Here is a 20,839-nt window from a genome sequence, read left to right on the forward strand (position 1 = left end):
CATGGGTGGGTATGGCCGCAAGGCAATGGAGGTTTAAAATCAGAGTTTTCCTTCTTCTAGGCGGGCTGCCTTCCAAGGCTGATGAGCCCCACCTGCCGAAGCAACTGGTTTTGAGGCACCAATGGTCCACCCTTGACTCTTCTCTTGTCAGTAGAAACAGTTCCGCCGGTCCTAATAGCTAAGCCACATGTGAAGACCAAGAATTCGACTTGGTTGTCAGAGGCTGTTCATGATGCATGCCATTTGGAGCATTTTATAGGTAGTGGGTACTTATTCCCACCACAACCCTCGGCTATGACAACCTTTGGATTTGGGAATACAGGTCCATAATTCATTGAAAGTGGCGTCATGGGTAGATAGGGTCATAAAGAAAGATTTTGGCTCATTGGCCTTCATAAATCAATGTATTGAGTACAGAAGATGGTATGTTATGTTGAAGTTCCATGGGATGTTGGTGAGGTCAATTTTGGAGTATTGTGTACAGTTTTGGTCATGTACCTACAGGAAAGATGTAAACAAGGTTGAAAGAGTGCAGAGAAAATTTACAACGATGTTGCTGGGTCTGGGGGACCTGAGTTATAAAGAAAGGTTGAATAGATTAGGACTGTATTCCTTACAACGTAGAAGATTGAGAGGAGATTTGATAGAGGTATACAAAGTTATGAGGGTAAATGCAAGCAGGCTTTTTCCACTGAGGTTGGGTGGAACTACAACCAGAGGTCACAGGTTAAGGTTGAAGGGTGAGAAGTTTAAAGGGAACATGAGAGGAAACTCTTCAGTCAGAGGGTTTGTGAGCGTGTAGAATGAGCTGCCAGCACAAGTGGCGCATGCGACCAAGTTTTCAACATTATGGGAAGTTTGGATAGGTATATGGATAGCAGGGATATGGTTTTGGTGCAGGTCGATGGGAGTAGGCAGTTTGAAAATCTTGGCACAGACTAGATGGGTTGAATGGCCTGTTTCTGTGCTGTACCTCTCTATGATTCTCTGATTTTATTGAGGTATAGACCACTAAACTCTCCTCACACCACCTTTGGAGAAAAACAGTAAATTCTATGCTGCACCCTCTCTTTCACAAGTACATCCTTACTTAGATAGGGTGAAAGATCTGTACAATAATCCTGGTGTGGTATGTCTAAGGCTTTAAATAATTGGAGCAAGAGGGAAATATTGCAATAAAGGGCAATATACTGTCAGTATTCCTAGCTGTCTGGTATCGTGCATATTAAACTCTCTGTGATTTGTCAACAAGGACATTGATGTCACCCCAGAAAGGCAGCACTTTTCTAGCTCTCATCAGTTATGAAAGTACTGTGTGTTTTTATTTTCACCAAGATGAACAACTTCCTAATTTTCATCATTATAGTCTTTTTGAAATATCCTTGGTACTTAGCCTATTTCAATCACCTAGAAACGTTTTTACCTCCTCCCCATGAGCACTTATTTTGTACCATTAGCAAATTTAGATATATTGCTTGATTACATTTTCCCAGTGAAATAAGCTGTGAACAGATGGAAATCCAGCACTGATCTAATGGTACTCCGCTGGTCACGTCCTCTCAATTTGAAAATGTCTCAATCTGAGTTTTCTGCCGATTCGTTTTCTGCCAATTGGTTGCTACAAGATGACACAGGTTTAAGGTGCTGGGGAGTAGGTACAGAAGAGATGTCAGGGGTAAATTTTTTACTCAGAGAGTGGTGAGTGTGTGGAATGGGCTGCCAGCAATGGTGGTGGAGGCGATAGGGTCTTTTAAGAGACTTTTGGATAGGTACATGGAGCTTAGAAAAATAGAGGGTTATAGGTAAATCTAGTAATTTCTAAGGTAGAGACATGTTCGGCACAACTTTGTGGGCCGAAGGGCCTGTATTGGGCTGTAGGTTTTCTATGTTTCTATGATTAACCAATCCTACATTGGTACCAATACCTTGCTCCAACACTGTACAAGATGTTTCTTTTTAAATGATCTCCCGCACTGCACTTTATCAATGGCTTCTGAAGGTCAAAATTAACCAATTAACCAAGTCATCCATTCTATTCTGTGAGTTACAACCTCAAATAGTCCTAAACAATTTGTCAACCTCTCTTTCCCTTTTATCAAAGAAAACTCTTCCCAATTCTTTTAGAGTTTCTTCAGCAATAGGTTATGTGATGAGAATACACATAGATTAAGATGTTAGCTGGCCTGTGCTGGCACCAGTGGGATCAGCAGTTGGTCTGCCACCTGTCTTCAGGAGAAAGAGAGATAAGGAAAACAATGGAGCAGCATTTGGAGATGTTAATGAAGGGACGGGAGAGTTTAACGGAAGGAGAGCTGTCAAGATCGGCTCCCCCTTTGAACCCTGAACTGTTTGAAGTGATGGACAGGCAATACCCCAGCAGGGAGATAAAAAGGGACAGGTTCGCTAAGAGACACAACACCACGAGGTAACGAGACCCTGGAAGCGGTGCGCCTCCCATAAGTCGGTGAGAAGTTTTGGAAGGCTGGTCGCGGGACCAAGCCATAAACGCACAGGGTGAAAAGGCACGATCGGCGGGAACCTGGTGTGTGTGTTCGCCCTTGCCTGGGTGCCAGGTTCACCGCAGAGAAACGATCCTATATGGAAATGGAGGGGTCACGGTCGGTGACCTCAGAAGACATCACAAAGGGCTCGCCCGAAAGCTGACTGCGAAGAATATCGAAGGTCTGTGTGGAAGCCGTTTGAATATTCATTCGTTTTGCTCCCTCTCTCCTTCTCCCCACTGTCCATCTCCCATGGCCGTGATTACTGCGAACTGAACTGAATTTAATTGAACTGAACTTTGCGTCACTTTGAAACTGGTCATTTACCCCTAGACGACAATACAGCTTGATTGATTCTGTTATCCTAATTCTGTGTACATGTGTGTTTATCATTGCTGAACTGTTGCATTTATTATCCTTTTGATTAGAGTACTGTGTTGCTTGTTTCTTTAATAAAACTTTCTTAGTTCTAGTAATCCAGACTCCAACTGAGTGATCCATGTCTGCTGGTTTGGCAACCCAGTTACGGGGTACGTAACAGTTATAATAGATTCATACACCTCCCTTATTGCTGCGGTAAAGCTAACTGATTTAGTTGCATGTTTTCTCTCACCCTGTTTCCAGAAATGTTAGGCTTATTGTTTTTTCTTGTTACATGCCCACAGTTTGATCACGGGACAGTGGGATGATGTAATTGTCTCGTGACTGTGGGATGATGTGATGTCACGTGATGGCGCGGTATAAAAGAAAAAGCTGCCATGGTGACGCAGTTCTCATTTTTATTTTTAGTGTAACGTTGTGCTGGCAGTTTTGAAAACCGCTGCCAGTTTTTGTTTGTTGCACTTTTGTTCTCCTTTACAGTCCAGTGTCAGAGAGTGAAGACGTTACCAGAGTTATCCGAGCAAAGGATTGGGTTACGTTAATGTCGTTCAGCTTCTTGGGAATGATGGACTTTTTTAATCTTCATTCTGGAATTGTGGCATGCACGTTAGAGTAAAACTCCTGCCAAGGCAGGAAGGCTTGTGCAGCGACCACCCTCCAATCAAAAGGCCAGTTCCTTTATTTCCTCGTGATTTCTTAGGACAAGACATCTCTCGGCTGAGATCAACAGATTCGTCAATGCTTCGAAGAAATCTTTGTTTCGGGAAAGTCTCTCCTTAATGACTGTATAAATCACATGGACTTTTGAATTTAGCACTTTAAGTATGTGCTTAGATGAGAACTCTTTAAGAACAGTTTATAAGTTTGACTGTTCATTCGATATAGTCGCCTGTTAACTTCCGGTTAAGTTAGTCGTTCGTTTACTTTTTGATATTTTGAGTAGAGGTTAATAAATATCGTTGTTTGTTTATAAGACCTGACTCAATTTAATATCCATTGTTGCTGGACATGTAACACCTCCATTCTGTGAGAAATGCTTTAGAATCTATGCACAGTCAAAGTCAAAGTACACTTATTATTAAAGTATGTATACTGTATATAACCTTGAGATTCTTCTTCTTTCAGGCAGCTACAAACCCGTGAAACATTGTAGAATCTACATAAAACACCACACTATAAAGAACATCGAGCATCAAATGTGTGAAAAAGAACAAATTCTGCAAAGAATAAAAATGTAAAGCAATAATACATGAAACACAGATACAAGCGAGTCCAGAGCCACAGATTCAGTTCAGCGCTGATGCCAGTAAAGCCTCACGGAGTAGTGAGTTGAACACTGGTTCACTCTTCGCCCTCGGCCTCAATGCCTTAATGTTTTAAATCTAGATCAGTGTGTAAATTGGCTAAGCGTCAGTTCAATGCCAATTCAATCCGACCCGAAGTTTCAATCTGGCCCGAAGTCCACTTCAGCAATGGCCGCTCTGGCCGTACCTGCATACTCGAGAGTCCAGTTCACCAAATCCTTCAGGATACCAAAAAATGCCAGGCTGTACAGATAGTTCAAAAGCTCAACTCCCAAAGGGACATTGCAGTTTATGAATTGCAGTGATTATAGTTCAGAAAAATTATATTTAGTGGAATAATTAGTTTTGTTAACTGCTTGCAAAAAGTTGTTGTGCCTCGCAAGCACCATCTTGGGCCTTTAGACCCAACCGTCTGTGCCTCCATTATGTCCATGGTTACCTCCTTCAAAATCCCAGGAAGCAGGTCACCTTTGAGGTGACTGATTGGCTTTCAGTCCAATTTATTTCTCCAAGACTTTTTTTTCATAACGCTAATTTCTTTGAGCTCCTCATTTATTCTTGGCTCATGAGCACAGCTCCAAGAATAATGGACAGCATCCAAAACAAAGCAACACTCACAACACGCTGGAGGAACTCAGCAGGTCAGGCATCATCCGTGGAAACGATCAGTCAACGTTTCGGGCCGGAACCCTTCGTCAGGACTGAAGGGAGAAGGGGCAGAGGCCCTATAAAGAAGGTGGGGGGAGGATGGGAAGGAGAAGGCTGGTAGGTTTCAGGTGAAAAACCAGTAAGGGGAAAGATAAAGGGGTGGGGGAGGGGAAGCAGGGAGGTGATAGGCAGGAAAGGTGAAGAAGGAATGGAGGAAAGCACAATGGGTAGTAGGAGGAGGTAGAACCATGAGGGAGGTGGTAGGCAGCTGGGGGAGGGGGCAGAGTGAAATAGGGATGGGGGGAAGGGAGGGGGAGGGAATTACCGGAAGTTGGAGAAATCTATGTTCATACCAAGGGGCTGGAGACAAAACAAAGCAGTCCGTTTGACTGAAACCCATTTACTCTCACGATCATTGATGCATTATAGCTGTAATGTATATCATCTGCAAAATGCAGCAACCAGACTTTTTTACAGGCTTCACTAACAGTGTTCCCGAAAGTACAACAGCAGCAGACATATGGGAACAGCTGTGAGTTCTGATCCAGACTGTACACCATTTAGATTTGGACATGTGTTACTGATCCTTTTTCATCAGTGGGTCTAAATATTTCCGATTCAGCTGCATCTTCATCACACAAGCCACTGCGAATCAAAGTGACAGCTCATCAGCACATTTTCTCTGGTTATTAGAAATGGGCAGTAAATGCTGGCCGTGTCAGCAATGCACACAAGTTCATAGGTGATCATGAAAATCCTTGCTTCTTTTTAATCATTGCTGCGCATTACCCCAAAAGAGCAAAAATATGAAAAAGATGGGAGCGTAAGAGAAAAATAAAAAGTTTGAAAACAGAAAGTCATGACCCAAAATCTCTTTGATGTTGTTTAGGAGATAAAATTATGAAATCCAGTGGGAATCTGTCAAGTTTAATTTTGAAGTTGGAACAAAATTAAAACCCGATCCAAACCTGATCTGAGCACTGTCAACCAAAGTCCAGTCTGGGCCTGAGAACAACTTTTTCTATAGGGTCTTATCTTGAACCCAATATACAATTTTCCCTTTTACCTTTTCCCTTCTACCATCTAGAGTCCGAAACTGTCCTTCCTTATGAAGTAGTAATTCATTTGCCTCGCGTTCAAATCTTTGGACTGCATACAGTATTCATAAACGTAGTCTCCTCTGCAGTGGAGACACCAAATTCAGAGTGGGTTACAGGGATGGATGATGGGAATGGAGCGTATATATCACCATACTAGATATACCTTGGCATGATGAAAATGGAAGAGTTTGTAATGAAGCCCAAGAAGAGTTTATGTGGAGATTCACTAGCATTAATGAAGTTTTAGTTAGCAATACAGTGTCGGGTAGACCCTTGAAGCCATGCCATCCCAGCAACTCTCGACAAACCCAATTAACCCTAACCTAATCACGGGACAATTTACAATCACCAGTTAACCTACCTGGTATGTCTTTGGACTGTGGGAGGAAACAGAGGATTTGGAGAAAGCCCTGCATTCCACAGGGAGGAAGTACAGAGATTCCTTACAGAATGACGCTGGAATTGAACTTTGACCTCTGAGTTGTACTAGTGTCACTCTAACCTCTATGCTACCGTGGTGCCCTGCTTAGTTATTATTTCTAAATGCTGGACTTCTTTACACCTCCTTTCCCTAACACCTCAACTTTTAATTGAACCAAGGTATGGTTCTTTCAGAATTTGCCAAAGAGCCAGGTACACTTTGTACCTGGGACCTCAGCTTCATGCCAGCCATACCTGATGCATTAACAAAGCTCCATTCAGTTGAAATGGTAATTCACAGGTAAATTTATCAGTGTTTTTATTTCAATGTTAATTTTTATTCTAAATTAATAATAACCTAGTCTTTAAGTAAAAGCATTTTTTATAATTTTATATTTAAATTATATTTTTGGTCATCGCAGACAGTTTAAACAATGAAAAGACTTCTGATTACATAAGTTGTCAGTTGAACATCAGAGTCACACATAGGCTGTGCCTTAACTACCATCGTCAGTGCCCTTTTCAATGCTTGCTGACCAACGTGTTGCACGAAAGTGCCTTTCACTGACCCTGAATCTGCATTACAAACCACACAGCTGCTAAGGGTTCAATGTCTGCTGGGCTAGCACATGTAGAAACAGTCAGGCATGGGTGGGGGTCAGTTCAATTTAGTCCAATGACTGTTTCTCTCATCTCCAATGTCACCAAATCAATATTTCAAGTATTTCTACATCTCCAATGTCACCAAATCAATATTCCAAGACTTCTATAAAATTTGAATTTTATTCCAAATTTCTCCTTATATTTCAGTCTTCTGGCACTGATAAATATTGATATCCACAAAAGAAATGAATTTAACTATCGCTGTTAGAAAATAACATTAGAAAGTAAATGAAAATATTTCTACAACACAAGAATTGTTAAAATTAAGCTGAGTCTTCCAGTATTGTAAAACATTTGCCATCAACCCAACCAGTATTAGAATTCTATAATTTTACTGCTCTGAACAGAAAAGCCAAGTATGTACCATATTATTTTCATTTAAAAATAGGTCATTATGGTGATCATTAAGATTCTCCCCATTCCTGCAAGGTTTCCTCTAGGTACTCCAGTTTCCTCCCAAGGTCCAAAGTCAAACCAGCTGGTAGGTTAGTTGGTCATTGTAAACTGTCCTGAGACTGGGCCAGGGTTAAATCAGGGTTTGCTGGGCATTGCGGCTCAAAGGGTCGGAGGGGTCTATTCTGCGTTGAATCCCAATAAATAAATAAATATCATGAGTGGGATGTTGAGCAATGTGACATTGCAGAGTTTTTTCAGTGCATTTTGAGCATTTACAGTAGCATCTACTTCGGTTTCTGCAGCAAAATATACTCTTGTTTATTAATACTGAATGCAGTGATACTGCATGCAATTCAGTGTTGTGAATAACTTAAATCTTACAAATACTCAGATTTGACATATATAGATATGTATTTTAAATCATACCTTGAAACTTCAATAATTTTTGTTATCTACTTATAAACTCATGGAAACCAGTTTAAATAATAATTCACAACAATACACAACTATAATCAATCTTTGAAGGCATCTTATTGTTTAACTATATTTGAAACTTAATTAATGGAAAATTAAAACATGATTCAAGAGACTAACTCAAAGACCAAGCAAACAGACATGTGATGTGTTCTGCTTAATTTTCTAATCCAGTTACTACTCAACATAATAGTCTTTTTTGAACTATTTCCCTCCATATCTCTTGATACAGTTGATAGACTTTAGAATTTTAAATGTTCTACTCACCCTGATAACATATTGCTGTCTGAACTGGATAGTCCCAAATAGGCCAAAAATGATAGTGATAATGTGCAAAAAGTTTGCCAGGATAGGTGCCCATTGATAGCCCAGGAAATCAAAGATCTGTCTCTCCAACACAAACACCTGTTCAAAAAATATAGTAAAGAAACATTAGCATTGAATTGTAGAGTTGTATTGCAGAGGATCACCCTCTTTGTCCCAGCATGTGGTGCTAATCTTCTTGACCATTCACATTAATTCTATCTGTTCACATTTGGCTTTTTTCCTTCTATGACTTCCCTAATTTTAGTGTCTGTCTAAATGTCACTTAACTGGAGTGATGGTATACAACTGCACCACTTCCTTTGGCAGCAAATTCCAGATATTAATCACTTCTCTGTGCTAAACAAAACTATGTCCTCAAATCTCCTTTAAAATTTCTTATTCTAACCGTAAAATTTTGTCTTCTTTTTTGATATTCTAGTCATGGGAAATAATTCTGACTTCTTCTGCCTCTATCAGATGAACTGTCAGCCCCCTTCATCCTAGTAGATGCAAATCCCACACCACAACTGAATTTCTCCAACTCCCAGGTAACATCCTGTTAAATCTCTCATGCAGTCTCGCTATTGCAAACACATTCTTCCTTTAGTCTCGTGACCAGAACTGCACTCTAAATACGGTCTAAGGAGTATTTTGTAAAGGAGCAACTTGACATTACAACTGTTATATGCACTATCCAGATCCATGAAGGTAAGCATCCTATCTCCTTGTGTTGCCACTTTCAGGGAATTAGGCGCTTGAACACCAAGCTCCCTCTGTTCATCAAAATTCTTTAACAACTTACTATTTACTTTATATGTCCTACTCTTACTTGACTTCCTAAAAGCATCACCTCATACTTGTCGATATTAAATGTCAAGGTACTGACTAGCTTAACATCTGATTTATATTCTGCTGTAGCCTTAACGAACCATCTTCGCTATTCACCATACCACTAACTTCCATGTTATCTGAAAACTTACTAATCATATTTTTTACATTCAAGACATTAAAATATGCCACAAACAATAAAGGTCCCAAGGTCAATTCCTGTGGTGCACCACGAATGACAGATATCCCAAACCACACAACATCACAGCATGATCATTTCTATCTTGCTCAGAAGTTACACCACTTTTGTTTCTTCTTTAAGACTAGTTTTCAAAGAATATCTCAAGTTTAAAATGCATTACTCATAAAGAATTTTTCAAATAGGAATATGAATAACATTAACATTTTGAATTATAAGTGAAAGGCTTTCATCTTACTAAAAGTTAACAAATGTGATATATAATTAAAGTTGTGTTATAGACATCTCTTAGTCCCGTGAGACCATGGATTTGCGCCTTGGAAGGTTTCCAGGGCGTAGGCCTGGGCAAGGTTGTATGGAAGACTGGCAGTTGCCCATGCTGCAAGTCTCCCCTCTCCACACCACCGATGTTGTCCAAGGGAAGGGCACTAGGGCCGATACAGCTTGGCACCGGTGTCGTCGCAGAGGGTAAGTGCCTTGCTCAAAGACACAACACGCTGCCTCAACTGAAGCTCGAAGTAGCGACCTTCAGATCACTAGACCTTGACACCTTAAACACTTGGCCACGCGCCAACGCTTGGTGTTACACTTCAAACATATCACTTTTATTTCTGCTTTATTTGTCTATCATGAAAATTCAATGAGATTAATGTAAATAAAACATGACTTTTCATCTGATATTTAGAATGACAATATTGGATAGCTCTTGCGAATGGGCACAAGGATGTATTAACAAGTGCTCATTTTTCTTATTAAGATAGAATGCCTAATATATGTGGCACTCATCGAAAGAGTTTCAATATTCAACCAGACACAACCATGTTGTCAAATGGGGGTAAGTGACCCATTTGTTTGTGGTTTCAGCATTACTTAATATTGAACTGTGAAGTACAAATCTATTCTGTACCACTTAAAAGCGAAGTGCCTTGGATCACAGAAACTAGTGTGCACTTTATTGGGGCTTGTCAAGGACTATTGGTTTAACAGAAGAGAGCACAGTGCTGTGACTTTCCAAAGATATATTAAAGAGATGAATAGAGCAGAGATGTCTCATTTCATAGTGTAACCAGGGGAGCCTCCACAACTCAGAAACACAAGGGAGGAGATCATTGTAGTATTCACTTAACAAGTGACAAACCACTAGAATTGTGATGTGCAATTACAAGAAGCCTCAAAAACAATATCACAAATTTCTTTCAATCTGGAAAATGTTTCTTCAGATATGGAAACTGCCACTGCAATTTCACTTAAGAACAATGGGAGTTGGAAACTAGAGAATTGGACCAATTAACCCAGCATCTGCTGCTGGGATTTTACAAGAATCTATAATTAAGGACAGAAAGACTGAACATCTTGAGATGTTTCAGTGGATAAGAGAAAGCCAAGAATGTTTTAGAAATTGCAAAACATTCCCTTTGCAGAGTTCATTTTTGTTATATAAGTGATGACTAAAGTATTGAGTAAGGAGCATCAGTAGGTGTTGTTTATATAGATTTCCAGGAAGTATTGATGATGTCAGATATAACAGTTGAAACTTGACAATAATTTCAGTAAGTAAATTAAAAATAGATTTAAAATATCTGAAGATGCTTCATAGGCATGTCATCAACCACATAAAATTGACAACAAAGCACATAATATCAGAATCAACACATACAAAATGCCGGAGGAAACTCAGCCAGTCAGATAGCATCCATGGAGGAAAACAAATGATCACTGTTTTATCAGGACTTGATGCAACCCAAAACGTCAGCTGTTCATTTTCCACCATACACACTGTTGAGCTCCTTCAGCATTTTGCGAGCGTTGATCCAGATCTCCAACATCTACAGGAATATTGTGGGCCTGTAATGAAATAATAGAGTAGAGTACCAAAATTTTGGACAAGGTAAGTCAAGCCCAGATTTAATGAAGGCACATCTGAAGATTTCGGTGCACTAAGGCATGGGCTGATTTAGGAAATACTACCACCATGGGTATAGGCAAACATGACAAGAACACTAACATGTTGTGCAAAAGTTAACTCTTTGTCAAACATAATATCAGGGTTATGAATAGTTCCATTCCATTTCATACAAGGTAAGAGGGATGGAGTCTTCTAGAAATGAAACCAAATAATTTATCAAAGAACACGAGATGATAAGGAACAGAAGATGGCTACTGGTCACTCAATGAACAGACAAATAATTTTTGTAGGTTTTGAAGATTAGGAATAGCACAGACTAAAAACTGGAGTTAGGTCTTTTGGGACTGATGTTAAAAAAGAAATACTACATGAATGGGAAGATGTATAATTAGCTTTGTCTTCTGATAACGGCTTTGTTAATTTTAAATTTATGATAGATAATTTTTGTTTCATAAATTGTAGTAAGAATAGAGGGTATTGGCAGGAATATGGAGTGTGATGCTTATCAGTCTTGACTTTGTTAAATGACATAAGCTGAAATCAAACCCAGCCTGTTTAGTCTCTCTGATAGAATACTGCTCTCATCCAGGAGTTAGCTTATTATGTACAAATAATCGATTTAGGTAACGGGACCAAAATTGCATGCAGAACTCCAAGACTGTCTTTAGCAACACCGTGTACAATTGTATTACTGTCCATACTTCTAAGCATCAATGTGCACACCCTGTCAAATATCTGATCATAAAAGACAGATCACTGAGAACTGAAACTAAGGCAATCACTGACACATTCTCACATTCTCACTCTTTTTCACATGGCGGAACAAAGCCCCCTTCTCCCCCCCCTCCCAAGCACAAGCAACAGCAAAGCATGAACCCCCCCCCCTCCCCACTTGTTCCAGCAGGAAGCATCAGCACCCACCACCCACCAAGCAAGCAATAGCAAAGCCCCCAAGAGAGGCCATGATCTGCAGTACAGATCACCCACCTGACAATTTGACATCCCACAAGCTCTCTCTCTCTCCCTAATAAAGGGACATATTGGTGCCACACAGTGAGTGGGAGACCACCAAAAACAAAACAACTCACTGGTGTTAAAGTTTGCCACATTGCTTCTCTCCAAGTTCTCCGACCTGAGAATCGGCAACAAACTCTCGCCCATCAATGGGAGAATGAGAGAGAGTAATAGAGCAATGCAAGGTTAAAACAGGCCCTTCAGCCCTTCCAGTCCATGCTGACCACAGCATTTCCCTGTTAGTTCCAGTTTTTCCCCGTTCAGCCCATAAGCCCTCCCCTCCAGGTACTTCCTTAAGTGCTTCTGAAATGTTGCAATTGTACCTGCTGCAACCACATCCTCATTCTAGTTACACACTACCTTCTGTGTGAAGAAGTTACTTCTCAGATCTTTTAGATCTCTCTCTTCTTGTCTTGTATCCACATCCATATGAGGTCATCTCTCATTCTCCTGTGCTCCAAGAATGAAGATTAAGCGTGACAAGCCTCTCCCTATAATGCAAACCCTCTAGACCAGGTAACATCCTTGTAAATTTCTGCTTGACAATACCTTTCCTAATACAGGGTGACAAAAACTTATACAATAGTCCAGGTGGAGCCTCGTCAACATCTTGTACAACTGCAATATCATGGCGCATAACTTGATGATCTTCTATTTGTGATAAAATAAACAGGGCAACCAGCAATTTGCAAACCATCCATTCTCAGTGCTGCTTGCTAACATATAAACACCACAGGCCATTGAGTTTTGACTCTTTAAAGATTCAGAGATTTGGTGATATTCATAACTTGTACCTTTTGTCAAACAACCTTCTAAAATGAGCAGCAAGAGACGGAAAGAAATAGATGTTATTTTCTCTTAAGCAGATCTGTTTATCTCTTTCTATCCACAATCTCTATCGATCTCAGTCTATTTTGCATGCTTACCAGAAGGGGATGAAAGCAATCGGCAAATGCCTTATCAGAGCCATTTCAAAAAGGAGGTGATTATTAGATCCCCAAACCATTTGTTCTTATTGGAACAGAGGCCATTACCCAGAGCTGCAGATAGACAGCTAGCTGTTGGAAAATTGATGAAAGTTAGGGGTGGAGAAATTAAAATAGACAATCTATTCCCTTTATTATATTCACAAATGTGCTGAATTCTATTGGGTCCTTCACGACCCCTGTTTCCATCCAGGGGGTCAGTGTGGACCTGGTGGAGGATTACAGATACCTGGGGATACGAATTGACAATAAACTGGACTGGTCAAAGGACACTGAGGCTGTCTACAAGAAGGGTCAGAGCTGTCTCTATTTCCTGAGGAGACTGAGGTCCTTTAACATCTGCCGGATGATGCTGAGGATGTTCTACGAGTCTGTGGTGGCCAGTGCTATCATGTTTGCTGTTGTGTGCTGGGGCAGCAGGCTGAGGGTAGCAGACACCAACAGAATCAACAAACTCATCCGTAAGGCCAGTGATGTTGTGGGGATGGAACTGGACTCTCTCACGGTGGTGTCTGAAAAGAGGATGCTGTCTAAGTTGCATGCCATCTTGGTCAATGTTTCCCATCCACTACATAATGCACTGGGTGGGCACAGGAGTACATTCAGCCAGAGACTCATTCCACTGAGTTGCAGCACAGAGCGTTATAGGAAGTCATACCTGCCTGTGGCCATCAAACTTTACAGCTCCTCCTTTGGAGGGTCAGACACCCTGAGCCGATAGGCTGGTCCTGGACTTATTTCATAATTTACTGGCATAATTTACATACTACTATTTAACTATTTATGGTTCTATTACTATTTATTATTTATGGTGCAACTGTAACGAAAACCAATTTTCCCCGGGATCAATAAAGTATGACTATGACTATGACTACGACTTGCTTGAGAGACCCCATCTGTGGTGCTATTCTGGAATATGGGTTCTGGAATTTCCACAATATAGGGAAAAGAAAGGTTCTCCCTTTCACTCACAGCAGTTTCTACAGAAGCAGTCCAATTAGGAAGGGGAGATTTCTAATCTATTTCTTTGCAACAGAATTCAATTAATTTCAGAAGTAAATGACCTGATCTGCCTTCTGAACTGCAATTACAGTTCATCTTCTGGGTTAAGATATTGAATTAGTTAAACCAAATAAACTAGCTGGTTATACTGCAACTCATGACTGCATCCAATGTTTTAGAGAGGATATGAAAATGTACTGGATGTAGAACTGATTTAGCAGAATAATTGTTATGTTGAAGGACAGGATGCTTTTGCTGGAGAAGGCAAGCTTGTCCTTGGAGTAAAGAAGGTTCCAAGGAGATTTGATAGAAGGCTGTAAGATCATGACTGGTTTAGTTAGGGTAATTAGACAGAAACTGTCCCAATTAGTAGATTGCTAAGAAACAGCAAGCATTGACTTATAGTTTTGGGCAAATGATACAGAGGGGAAAAGGACTGCTGTTGGCAATGGGTCTGTGAGAAAAAAATCCTTTTAAAATCATGCTGAGAATAGTTATGATCTGGAATTTACTGCCTATAATTCTGGTTGAATCAGAACCAATCAAGACTTTTAAACAGGAACTGTATAGGCATGAGGGAAATGCTTTGGGATTATGACTGATGAAACATTGCTAGTAATTTATTTGACAGGAACATGCATACTTAAATTTGTATCTTCATGTTTTGGATGCTGCATTTACATCGCTGTTAAATTTTAAACACAGATCAACTTTGTCTTTTGCCTGCTTAAGTCAACAAAGCAACATTATCAGTTCTGTCAATTTATGGTCACGTGTAATATATATAGTGTCAAAGGTTAACTGTGACTTGTGAAATAAGTAGTTTCAGACACTAGTGCTATTTCTCCAAATGAGCAGAAGACTGTCCAACTATACCATTTCTCTAACGAGCAGATATAACACATTTCATGATTTTCATATATATTGTTTATGCATGTGCATTGGTATAATGAACAAAGTTAGGTTTCCATAAAAGAATAATTTACAAATATTATATATTAGCTTTCTGCCATTTTCCCAGACTGCTCAGGAGGAAGCTAATTGCAAGAGACCAGCTGCTTTGTCTCTTCATCCATTCATTAGCTAAGCAAGAATTGCCATAATTTGAGGAAATAGATTGTAACACACAGTATGACTTTGTATCTAAAATGAATAACACCATAAAATCATAGAATTGTATTACAAAACAAAGCAAAATATAGCTAATTTCCAAAAAATTATAAAGTAAATCTGTCACTCTCTGCATACCCGTCTAATATTACACCTTCTATAATTAATAGTCGAGGTCCCATGTCTTATTTGCTTATAAAAAAACAGAAGGCAAATGAATAACGAATGTTTCTCCATCTGTTTCCCAAGTAAATGCAGGCAACCAAAGATATCTGGTTCAAGACACTCAGCTGGGATCCACTTATCAAATGCATACTCACTCACATGTACTGAACCCATATGTGTTCTCATAAGGACTTAACAAGTAACATGGAAGAATCTTCAATATTTCATGATCTGTGTTGGTTGCCTGGATATAACAACTACAGAGAAGATTGATGGTGTAAACTTTGGCTGACATTTCTGTAGATTTTTAAATGCAACAAATATATTGGGATGAATACAATAGCAGCAAAGTTTTAGCAGGACATAAATTCCAAGGATTTATAATGGCACTGTGGTCACAGCTGGTTTCACTGGAACATGTTATTTATCATCTGTGCAGACACTGGGATATTACATACAATCCCCACTTCAAGTCGTAACTGATGGTAAAAGCTGAAGAATCATTATTTGTTGTATCTTGAATATGAATGTTTATCAACTAAAAAAAAACTTTTAAAATTTTTACCCATTATTGCTTATCAGCAGGCTGAATTCTAGAAACATACTGGAACTTCTTGAGCCCTGTTTTTATAAGATACAAATGAAAAGTAAAATACCAGTGACATCTCATGCCATCATGGACAATTAAATCAATGAAAAGTAAAGTTTTCATTGATTCTATTGTATTTTTTTGTTCTGCTGTGAATGCCTGCAAGAAAATGAATCTCAGAGGATATGGTGACATATACATACTTTGAGAATAAAGTCAAACTTTCACGTTCGAAGTTCAAACTACATTTACTAACAAAGTATGCAACCTTGAGATTTGTCTCCTTATGGGCAGCCACAAAACAAGGAAACCCAACAGAACCCATTAAAACAACAGTAGACTGCCCAGCACCCAATGTGCAGAGAGAAAAAAACAGATTGCACAAACAATAAAAGTAAGCACATAGCATTCAGAGCTGAGATTCACCAAAGTGAGTCCGCAGAAGCCCGTTAGTTGCAGGCCACAACCTCAGTTCAGTGCACGGTTTACTCATCCGAACTGAAATTCAGTGCATAGGTGACCAAACCTCGCAGAGCAGTAAGCTGAACCAGCCTGTCCATTGCCTCTGGCACCAACAACCTGACCATTGCAATCTGGCCCAGCGCTTAAATTATCCACTCTCTGTTCATTCCTCAGTATTGGACCTGGGCTTCAATATGTTGGTGGGCCTGATCCCCACTAGCTCAATTCGGCCTGTACCTGACCTTTCCAATTCGGTTTAGAGCTTAAATAGATTAAATCTCGTGTCTTCCCTTGCCCTTGGGCCGAGGCTCCGCTGTGACTCTGTCTCACCTCTCCTTGGTTCCGCCCCATCAAATTGCCTCCAAGTTCGCTTCAGCAACGGCCAAACATTGGTTCATGCCCCATTGTCAGGCCTGGACCCCACCACCTCGATTCGCCTATACACACTTTGCCACAACTCCTGCACCTTTGAGACTGCAGTTCACACTGCAAAAAAAACAGGTCATACAGGCTGTTCAAAAGCTCAACTCTGTCAGAGAAGTAACAGAGTTGTTTGCAGTGATCATTTCCCAGAAAACGAATGATTAATAAAGTATTTAGCTGTTTTCTTTGTTTTTAATTGCCACCAACAAACAGTTGCTAAGCTTCACCAGCACCATTTTGTATGTTTGGTATGTTGCAGGATTATTTGCCCTCAAAACCTTTGTGAATTATATGATTACAGACATCCCACCCTGCAAAAACTGATTTCAGGGAGGTAGCACCATCAATTTGTGGGAGACTCCCAGGAGAGGTGGAATGTCTGCAACAGAGTAGCTCCTCAGCAGCTAGCCAGCTAGTTTAAATAATGTTAGCTATGCTAATGAACGAATGACACCTGTTAAACTCACCTCAACATGTCTTTTAGAGTCTTAACCCACCATGGGCAATAGAAAAGTCACTGTTGCAAACAGTGCAGCGAGCAACACTGTCATTATTTTTGACCCCTATTAGGCAGGGGTACACTTTAGTGTAGTCTGGGGTGACATATGTTTTATATTTTCTTTTTTTTTGGAACACTCTGCCATGGCGCGCTCTCGCTCTCTCTCTTGCTCACGCTCTCTTTCTCTTGTAGTCGCTTGTGTGCTGTCTCGCGCTCTCGCTTGCTTTCTCTCTCGCGCCCTCTCTCGCGCTCTCGCTTGCTTTCTCTCTCGCGCCCTCTCTCGCGTTCTCACTTGCTTTCGCTCTCGCTTGCTTGCTCTCGTGCTCTCGCTTGCTTGCTCTTGCGCTCTCGCTTGCTTTCTCTCGCTCGCTCTCAAAAAAATTAATTTCCGTGATATTGTATATAATTTGCGGGCAACAAGGAGCCACAATTCATATGCGGGAGACTCCCGGAACTTCCCGGAGAGGTGGGATGTCTGTGATTATTTTCCAGATAAAAGATACTGTTTCAACAATAGAAGACTATGGTAGTTGATTATCAACAGAACATCTTCTTTTCTCATTTAATTTTAAGTAACTCACAATGCCTTTAAATATGCCGATGACTGCTCTGGTCACAGGTTCACCATTACAAGATTCAGTCTTGTTCAGGTTGGTTTTGTCCGTCTTTGTTTATGTATAGTTTTTCATAAAATTCTATTGTATTCCTTTTTTCCTGTAAGTGCCTCCATATAATGAATCTCAACATAGTATATGGCAATATTTTATAATAAATTTATATTGAGATTTGAACTTTCATGTATGAGAGGGGTGTCCAGAGATCAGGGATATCATTAGGATGTAATGCTGGCATGATGGAAGAGTAGTACAAGGTCAGCAAGGTTGTGGACATAATTTGGGGGCTCAGTGAGAAAAGCTACATTTAAAAATGTCAAAGGGGGCTTGGTGAGTGTGGTTCCCATTGGCTGAGATTTACTCTATTAGGATCCCTTTATAAATATTGAAGGCATTGCTTTACAAACATGGCTACGCTGTGACTGTTGAGGGAGAGGGGCGAGTGGAGAGTGGCACATTTTGTCGCTCCATTCTCCAAAGGAAATCGCACCCTCAAAGTTATCTGTGCAACAATTAGCTTCCAGTTAAATTCCAGTAAAATGTTTTGACCTGAAATGCTCACAATTTCATTTCACACTGAAAATAAGCAAATTTTATTTGCATGTTGCTGAAAAATTAATTATAGTGGTTCCCAAAGTTAATGCCATCTTATTGTACCAACGTGGATCAGAACATGTAAGAAATTGGGATGTTAGCTGAATGATATAAAGCAATAGGTGTATTTTTAGATCTGATTTGATGCAAGTGACACATTTCACTGTTCGTATCTTTTGATGTACATATTGCAAGTAGAACTAATTTTTGGTGGTTGAATGTGATACTGGGGTAAAACATAAGCCACAATATTACTGACTGCTAGATCAAGCATGGGGTCTGAAAAGTCTACTCCAGTTTCTATTTCCTACTTATAATTATTTCAGGAATTTTTAGAGTTCTCTAGGACAACAGTTCAAATTGATAGACACCATCAAAGTGGAAGTATACAAATATACAAATGATAAATGTCATTTTAAGATGGTCACTAATGAAGGAATATTTGCAACAAAATTATCATTAGATTGACTAACTTGACATAATAAATTTTTGGAGTAATGAAATATATGAAATACCTTTCTTTACACACAATTCAATGGAAGGAAAACAAAAAAGACAGGAAAAGAGCACACATACTAAAAAAACAAAAAGGAAAGCCAATTAAAAATTCTAGGAGTTCAGAGATTATTAAGGTGACCATTATCAAAGTCAGGCAGATAATGATGTATCAGCAAGAATTAATTTCCTGAAAGCAGGGACAGGGACAAGTGCTGAATTGGGAAAATAGATATAGAAAGATAAATTATATCAGTGTCCCAGAATCAAATCCTAGGATTTCACGAGGAGCTTGGAAAATTCAAACACAGCTCAAAGGGTCGTAAGAATCATAGTTCTCAGCAAACTGGAACCTTACCTACTACTGCTCTTGGAAAGAGTTAACCAATTGACTCTATTCCTCTGCCCTTTCCCTGTTTCATAAGAATCTTTCAATTGTAAGATTCAGAGGGAGGACTGTGTGAGTCTACATATTGTTGCAAGCATTTCTTGTCCCACAAAACTTATCATATTTCACACTTTATTTCCTCTTCTTGTTTAGCCTTATCCCATGTTGATGTGTAACATCACTGGTGTTCTTTAGACTTCTCACAGGTTCCAATTTCTTGGTCACAGTGGCTCATTTTCACTTAGGATGTCAAAACCCCTCACACCTTCATCCAGTACCAGGATGGCCTGGTGTCTGCTTGTTGCTTCAATGGAGGGCCAACCAGTCCCCCTCTAACAATGCTTTTCTTTGGTTGACTGAACACTCTTTTCTTTTAATTCCTCTCTTCTTCCACATCAAAGTAGTAGCCATGGGATCTCACCGTGTCTAATATGCCTGTTTTGATGCATTATGTAAATAGTTCTTGTTTGCATTCTAATCAGTGATCAGTACAGTTTAGCCACTGTCAACATAGACAGGGCTTCTTCAGGCCTTGCAACACAATGCCAACATACTCGATGACCAGAATTCTGATCCAGCTTCAGAAATGGCATTGCTGCTTGCAGTTCTAAATAAAGTAGGGTGCCACGGAAGCAGAGCGGTTAGCACAACATAATTACGACTCGGGGCATTGGAGTTCAGAGTTCATTTCTGGTGTTCTCTGTAAGGAGTTCATACTTCCTTCCTTGTGAGAGCATCTGTTTCCTCAGGTTGCTCTGGTTTCCTCCCACAGTCCCAAGGCGTATCGGTTAGTAGGTTAATTGCTCATTGTAAATAGTCCTGTGACTAGGTTGTGGTTAAACACAAAATGCAGGAGGAACTCAGCGGGTCAGGCAACATCTATGGAAATGAACAGATGCCAATGTTTTGGGCCGAGACCCTTCTTTTTGACTGTGTCTGTCCGATTATCTATTCATTTCCATCTATGCTGCCTGACAGTGCTGCGTTCCTCTAGCATGTTGTGTCTGTTGCTTTGGATTTCCAGCATCTACAGGTTTTTCCATATTTGGGATTAAATAGGAGGGTTGCTGGGCAGTGCAGCTTTTTGGGCAGGAAGGGCCCGTTCCATTCTGTATCTCCACAGGAAGGGCCCGTTCCATTCTGTATCTCCTCAGGAAGGGCCCGTTCCATTCTGTATCTCCCCAGGAAGGGCCGGTTCCGTTCTGTGTCTCCACAGGAAGGGCCCGTTCCATTCTCCATCTCCTCAGGAAGGGCCTGTTCCATTCTGTGTCTCCACAGGAAGAGCCCGTTCCATTCTGTATCTCCACGGGAAGGGCCCGTTCCATTCTGTATCTCCCCAGGAAGGGCCCGTTCCGTTCTGTGTCTCCACAGG

At 40.3% G+C, this 20,839-nt stretch overlaps 1 protein-coding gene across 1 annotated transcript in view; it reads right to left on the reverse strand.

Annotated features, from left to right (window-relative positions):
* The window catches only part of nkain2 (sodium/potassium transporting ATPase interacting 2), a 646,326-nt gene that overhangs the window by 395,808 nt on the left and 229,679 nt on the right, over positions 1–20,839 (reverse strand). Inside the window, exon 2 of the mRNA XM_072279168.1 lies at positions 8,155–8,292. Coding sequence (XP_072135269.1) covers positions 8,155–8,292 — 138 coding nt within the window. The remainder of the gene's footprint in view (positions 1–8,154; positions 8,293–20,839) is intronic.

Source organism: Mobula birostris, chromosome 2 (assembly GCF_030028105.1).
Source record: "Mobula birostris isolate sMobBir1 chromosome 2, sMobBir1.hap1, whole genome shotgun sequence".
NCBI classification, from domain to species: Eukaryota; Metazoa; Chordata; class Chondrichthyes; order Myliobatiformes; family Myliobatidae; genus Mobula; species Mobula birostris.